Source organism: Peromyscus californicus, unplaced genomic scaffold, assembly GCF_007827085.1.
Source record: "Peromyscus californicus insignis strain IS unplaced genomic scaffold, ASM782708v3 Scaffold_15__1_contigs__length_86483966, whole genome shotgun sequence".
Taxonomy (NCBI): Eukaryota; Metazoa; Chordata; class Mammalia; order Rodentia; family Cricetidae; genus Peromyscus; species Peromyscus californicus.
The window spans coordinates 68,413,060-68,420,104 of NW_026294447.1; the positions used below are offsets into that span (position 1 = coordinate 68,413,060).

The 7,045-nt window shown below is 55.8% G+C and overlaps 1 protein-coding gene across 1 annotated transcript; it reads left to right on the forward strand.

Annotated features, from left to right (window-relative positions):
• Window positions 1–1,777: 1,777 nt before the first annotated feature.
• On the forward strand, window positions 1,778–6,149 carry Irf2bpl (interferon regulatory factor 2 binding protein like). Its single transcript, XM_052739222.1, has one exon. The coding sequence runs from the start codon at window positions 2,937–2,939 to the stop codon at window positions 5,292–5,294; it is 2,358 nt and encodes a 785-aa protein (XP_052595182.1). The 5' UTR covers window positions 1,778–2,936; the 3' UTR covers window positions 5,295–6,149.
• Window positions 6,150–7,045: the final 896 nt, after the last annotated feature.

The following is a 7,045-nucleotide window of genomic DNA, read 5'->3' on the forward strand; positions in this document are numbered from 1 at the left end:
TGATCACAATGCCTTATGCACTTTAATATGTTCACAGGGAAGCCGGTGACAGTTTCAATATCTTTATCAATACTAGTACCCAACACTGGCAGTTTCTTGTGAATGCAATAATGTGCTCTCCATACTTTATGCTGCATTTATGCTTCAGGCTGCAGCAGCAGCAGCAGCAGCAGCAGCAGCAGCGATACCGTCGCAGCTTGTCTATGTCCAAGACTTCAGTCGTACAGTCTGGAAGGGGATGCTAGGGGCTCACCATGAAGGTGCATTTGCACAGCACTTTATATGCACGTTGTATGTAACAAAAACTGGGGTGCTAATGGAAAACTCGAGTACCCTACACCATTCCTGGGTGCCTTAGCATGTGTGCATCACCTCTCAAATCAAATGTACTGCATTAAATCCCAGGCCAGCTGCAGCAGTTGTAGACAAGTTATTTCAATCTCTTTATTTTCCTAGTCTGTAAAATGGAATAGAATATACTTTGTAGAAACACGTTAAGGATTTAGTGATGTAATCACGGCTTCGTGTTATATCTCTGCATTATAATAACAATAATACTAAGGTTGATGCGAAGGAGCCTCTTGCCCAGTACCTATCCCATTGCCAGTCTCAAAGTCACTTGTCATGGTGCCAAGAAACAAACTGAAATCTTCAACAACCCATCAAGCTGGGGGACAGAGTTCCATTTTGCAGAAGAAAAACAGATTATATAAATAGAGCTCAAGGTTACAAAGCCAGTAGTAATAGTGAGGAAATTCCAACCCTGTAGGCAGAACCAGCCCTATCAAATCACTTCCCCTCCACCGGCCTTCCACAGGGATTATCTTAATTTACATAAGAAAAAAGCAAACTTAATAAATAGAACCCGCTGAAATGCTCCAGCCAGAGTTAAGACCAACCCTATCTGTTTCCACATTGAGCAATAATGATGAGCAGGGATCTTATAAGGGAGAAGAAACCATGACCTCCCAGAGCGGACTGGGGCAGTGTGGGATTAAATCCCAGCACCCAGAAGGAACTTTCAAAACCGTCTATGCTCTGTTTATTTATGGGTCTAAGGACTGAGTTCGGAGCCTCGGTCATCCTGAACAAACGCTCCCTCGTTGAGCTGCGGTTCTCAGCTCTAGCAATCAGCATTATTAAACGCTGCCCCCTTTATGAAACCCAGAAAAGTCACTCACCTGTTTGGCGAATTCTTCACTCCCCCATTCCCTGCCCTCAAATGCAGCTGCATGCAGCCAGCTGACTGTTTTCCTTAAAGGCCTCCGAGTGCTCATAGCTCATAGCCAAAAATTTTTATAGAGTTGGGCCAGGGGGAGGGGCGGCTCATTTAGCGACATCCTCGCAACTCCGATTGATTCCCAGGCCCGGTCGCAAAAAGCAAATCTAAAAGGTAATTTCTGGAAGATTGGAGAAGGGCTAATTCTGCAGGTGTTTGGGCACCGCTGGTGGCCAGGAATGTAACATTAATGGGGGAGGGAGCTCTCATCGCAGATGCAATAGGTGATACCTTATATGAAATTCAAAGTGAAACTCGTCAAACAGAGCATTTAATTTTATTGCCTGGGGTTTGGTGGGGTGGGGAACGGGAATCGGAAACAACACTCGTGGCTCTTAATTTTTTTTTTTTTTAAACTTGGGAAAAGCCAGGCAGGAAAAGGAAAGGTCATCGTCTGTTACACACATACACAGACACACACACACACACACACACACACACACACACACACACACACACACACACACACACACACACACACACACACACAACCAGCCCAGGACTTGCAGCATTAGCTCGCCGGGCCTCAGCTGTGGTGCACACACGGCCGAGGGGGGGGGAAGGGAGGGGAGGGCGGAGGCGCGGAGGAGGGGCCGACAGGGAGGAATCTGGGCATCCTGCCGCGCATGCGCCTTCCGCGAGCAACAAGTGGGCTCCACAGACAGAGGAAGTGTAAAGGGGGGGTTGGGGGGGGGACTGGTGCAGAGCATGGCGGTGACGTCAGCGCTCCGCCCGGGCGGCATCCCGCGCGGCCAAGCCGGGGACAGCGCGAGCCGCAGCCCGAGCAGGAGCGCTGAGACGCGCCTCCGGAACGTAGAGTAACAATCACAACCCCACATTCCAGGCGAGCACGAGCGGGAAGGGATGCGACCCGGGTGGAGGCGCCGAGCGAGCGCCCTGCAGCCAACGTGAGCGCCGCCAGCCTCTGTGACCGGAGAGCTGGCCAGGCCAGGGGGCGGTGGGAGCCTGCGTGCGTGCGCTCCTCTCCTCTGCTCTCGTGTGTCCTGGAAACGGGTGGCCGCGGCTGCTCCCTCCGGCGTGCAAACCCAGGCGCCGCCAGCGCAACGGCTGACGCTGCGGAGGGGGGAAACTCTCCTCTTGGCGGCCACCTCCTCCCCCGGCCCTCCCGGGGAATCGGCGGCTTCAGCAAGATTGGACCTGGGCACCGGGTGGCACAACCCTCTAACCCTCTCCCCGGGGCGCCTGGCGTAGAGAGGACTCAGATCGTAGCGGGGGGGGGGAGACCCCCTTCGCGCTTCCACGCTTCAATCACTCCGGGGAGGGGGCCAAGAGGCCACTGGCGGCCGGCCCCGGACACCCTAGCCCCCTCCCCCCAGGCCCGGAGCTTCCAGCCCTGATCCGCCGCACCAGGAAGAAGGCTCCTAGTGCTCTTCTCCGGACGAGACAGCCGCAGTAGGAGGTGGGGGCGAGGAGCGTGCAGAACCGGTCGGCCGCCCGGGCGGTGGAGCCCCCACGGAGAGGCGCTGCGCCGGCGGTGGAGACTCGCTCTCCCTCCAGCCCCCGGGGCAGAACTTTCTCGACCCCCCGCCCCCCTCCCCCGCAGCCGGACTCCTTCCTCGGCCAGCCAGTCTTCCCGGTGGAGAAGGCGCCACAGAGACAGCCCGGGCGGGGGCCTACCTTCCCCGAGGCTGGCATCATGTCGGCGGCGCAGGTGTCCTCGTCCCGAAGACAGTCTTGCTACCTGTGCGACCTGCCTCGCATGCCCTGGGCCATGATCTGGGACTTCTCCGAACCCGTGTGCCGTGGTTGCGTCAATTACGAAGGCGCCGACCGCATAGAATTCGTGATCGAGACCGCACGCCAGCTGAAGCGGGCGCACGGCTGCTTCCAAGACGGCCGCTCCCCGGGGCCGCCGCCGCCCGTCGGGGTCAAGACAGTGGCCTTGTCCGCCAAGGAAGCGGCGGCAGCAGCTGCCGCCGCGCAACAACAGCAGCAGCAGCAGCAGCAACAGCAGCAGCAGCAGCAGCAGCAGCAGCAGCAACAGCAGCTCAACCACGTCGATGGTTCCACCAAGCCGGCGGTGTTGGCCGCCCCGTCCGCCCTGGAACGCTACGGCCTGAGCGCAGCCGCCGCCGCTGCCGCCGCCGCCGCTGCCGCGGTGGAACAACGCAGCCGTTTCGAGTATCCGCCGCCCCCGGTGAGTCTGGGGAGCGGCAGCCACGCTGCTCGGCTGCCCAACGGCCTGGGAGGTCCTAACGGCTTCCCTAAGCCCGCCACAGAGGAGGGCCCCCCGGAGCTGAACCGCCAGAGCCCCAACTCATCCTCAGCGGCAACATCGGTGGCTTCTCGGCGTGGGACCCATAGTGGGTTGGTGACCGGGCTACCCAACCCGGGGGGTGGCGGGGGACCCCAGCTCACGGTGCCCCCCAACCTATTGCCGCAGACGCTGCTTAACGGCCCGGCCAGCGCCGCGGTGTTGCCTCCGCCCCACGGCTTGGGGGGCAGCCGGGGACCCCCAACTCCAGCGCCTCCCGGTGCTCCCGGGGGGCCCGCCTGTCTCGGGGCTGCCCCGGGTGTGTCGGCCACTGTATCCTCCGCGCCGTCTTCGACCTCGTCGACGGTGGCAGAGGTGGGCGTGGGTGCTGGCGGCAAGAGGCCTGGTTCGGTGTCGAGTACGGACCAGGAGCGTGAGCTGAAGGAGAAGCAGCGCAACGCCGAGGCCTTGGCCGAGCTGAGCGAGAGCCTGCGCAACCGTGCGGAGGAGTGGGCCAACAAGCCCAAGATGGTCCGCGACACATTGCTCACGCTGGCTGGCTGCACGCCCTACGAGGTGCGCTTCAAGAAGGACCACTCGCTGCTGGGTCGCGTCTTTGCCTTCGACGCCGTCTCCAAGCCCGGCATGGACTATGAGCTGAAGCTGTTCATTGAGTATCCCACGGGCTCGGGCAACGTGTACTCCAGCGCGTCCGGGGTGGCCAAACAGATGTACCAGGATTGCATGAAAGACTTTGGCAGGGGTCTGTCCTCCGGCTTTAAGTACCTGGAGTACGAGAAGAAGCATGGCTCCGGCGACTGGCGCCTACTTGGGGACCTGCTGCCCGAGGCTGTGCGCTTCTTCAAGGAGGGCGTGCCCGGCGCGGACATGCTGCCCCAGCCCTACATAGATGCCAGCTGTCCCATGCTACCCACGGCGCTGGTGAGCCTCAGCCGCGCCCCCAGTGCACCTCCAGGAACTGGAGCCTTGCCGCCAGCGGCACCCACGGGCCGGGGTGCAACCTCCAACCTGCGCAAAAGGAAGGCATCCCCGGAACCTCCGGATTCGGCCGAAAGCGCACTGAAGATCGGCGAGGAGCAGCAGAGGCAGCAGTGGATGGCAAACCAGAGCGAGGCGCTGAAGCTCACCATGTCCGCCGGAGGCTTTGCGGCGCCAGGGCATGCAGCCGGGGGACCGCCCCCACCCCCTCCACCTCTGGGACCTCATTCCAATCGGACCACCCCGCCGGAGTCAGCCCCCCAGAACGGTCCGTCCCCCATGGCCGCGCTCATGTCAGTGGCAGACACTCTGGGCACAGCGCATTCGCCCAAGGACGGCAGTTCAGTGCACTCTACCACTGCATCTGCTAGGCGAAACAGCAGCAGCCCGGTGTCGCCCGCCTCCGTGCCGGGGCAACGTCGCCTGGCATCACGCAATGGGGACCTGAATTTACAGGTGGCACCCCCGCCGCCTAGCGCCCACCCGGGCATGGACCAAGTGCACCCCCAAAACATTCCGGATTCCCCTATGGCCAACAGCGGACCCCTGTGCTGTACCATTTGCCACGAACGTTTGGAGGACACTCATTTCGTTCAGTGCCCGTCCGTCCCTAGCCACAAATTTTGTTTCCCTTGTTCTAGAGAGAGTATCAAAGCCCAGGGGGCGACAGGTGAGGTGTATTGCCCCAGCGGAGAGAAATGCCCCCTGGTCGGGTCTAATGTACCTTGGGCCTTCATGCAGGGCGAAATCGCAACTATCTTAGCTGGGGATGTTAAAGTGAAAAAAGAGAGAGACCCTTGAACCGCAGGGCGGCGGGCAGCGACCTCTTTTGCCCTAGACCACCCCCTCTTCGATCTAGAGGGCCCTTCCCCCCACCTGCCTCCATTTCCCTTCCCACCAAGATGTAGAATTGTGAATATAACTGCAAAAAGTTAGTCTTATGTATAGACATTATTTTCGTCGTATGTTTCTATATTTTGAAACAGGTCTGTAACTTCTTCATTTGAAGGATCAGCTGGTTGTGTTAAGCAGTATAATATTGATTGGGTCATTAGCATCATATTCGTTAGCATTTATTTGGTGGCAGAGTGTTTGCCTAGGTACAAGCATTAATAGCCCTTAGCAACGACTGCTGCTGGTGTGTATTTTTGTAAATGTTATGCACTCTGAAAGGAAAAACACACAAAAGATTTTTGTTTCTGTTTTACCAAGGCCAGTGTTGCTGCCTAAAAAAAAAAAAAAAAAAGAAAAAAAGAAAAAAGAGAAAAAAGAAAAAAAATTGATGCTATACAATGGTGAAAGCTTCTCTAAACAGCCCCAAGTGTTGAAGTTTTCACTTAATTTTGTTCTGTTCTGTTTTCCTGTTTTGTTTGCAAAATGGTAAGGGGGGTGTTGGGAGGGGATGGGTGTTTTTTGTTGCAAGTTTGTGAGGGGGGAAAATGTTTTGGTTTGTTTCTACTGACCTGAATGTGTTGGATCTTCACGTGTCGTTTCGTTTCGGCTTTATTATTGATGCACGGATGCTTTTGAACAGTAGAGCGAAAAGCTAGACATGGAGAACTTGCTCTGTTTGTCCTTTATACATTTCTGTAGTTAACAGAACACTGTAATGTGCCTTGGAGCTTAGTAACTTGTAATAAATTCAATTGATATTAATTCTGCCCTGAGTCAGCAGGCTTGTCTTTCTAGGGCTGAGGCCACACTACCTCGCACTAACTCCTACCTGGAACCAGGCATCCTGGTTCCTTTGAAGGCTCTCAGAGCTGGCTGCCCTGCCCTCTGGGTACCTACCAGACTGTTTACATTTTACCTCCCCTGTAATCTACAATTGCTGACTAAGCAATTTCTGTTACTCTCCAGCATCTTTACCCACCCCTCAAGATGGGACCCAGCTGCAAAAGGCATTGTCAGGAAAGCTTTGCGGTGTCTTTCCCTGGGGCGATGAGTTTATACTGATATCCAGTGCAGCTGTGACTGAACAAGTGGGAACAGAGGGAAATGTAAGATTAAAAAATGTTGGTGTTTTGCCTCTATACACAGGATAAAATTATGCACACTTAAAACAAAGGGTAGACTCTAGCTGGGCTTTGCTTCCTGTGTGTAGATGAAAATGTGATCAGCCAGCTTCCTGCTCCTGCTGTGTGTGTGTGTGTGTGTGTGTGTGTGTGTGTGTGTGTGTGTGTGCCTTCCTTGACTGTGACCATTTCTAGTCTGCCATGATGGACTCTAGCCCTCTGGAACTATCAGCCAAAATAAACCCTTTCTTTTAAAATTAAAAAGTGCCTCGCTGGGAGTGGGGGCAGGGAAGGGTGTGAGCATCTGGGAGGCACACGCATGTAGATTGCAAAGCAGTTTTTACCTCCTTCATTATAGCCTACCCTTTAATGAGTGTTTCTGAAGTCAGGACACAGCTGATCAGCACAGACTTGGGTGGGGGGCGGTTGGAAGGAAAAGAAAAGGAAAGGTTCCTGAGGCACCAAATGGAATCCATTTTACTGGCCAAGATACTCAACTATTCATCAGCTTTGTTGTGGGCATTTGTGAAGTTCTGG

Coding starts and splice junctions, on each gene's coding strand:
- Irf2bpl (XM_052739222.1), top strand. CDS start 2,937: ATGTCGGCGGCGCAGGTGTCCTCGTCCCGAAGACAGTCTTGCTACCTG.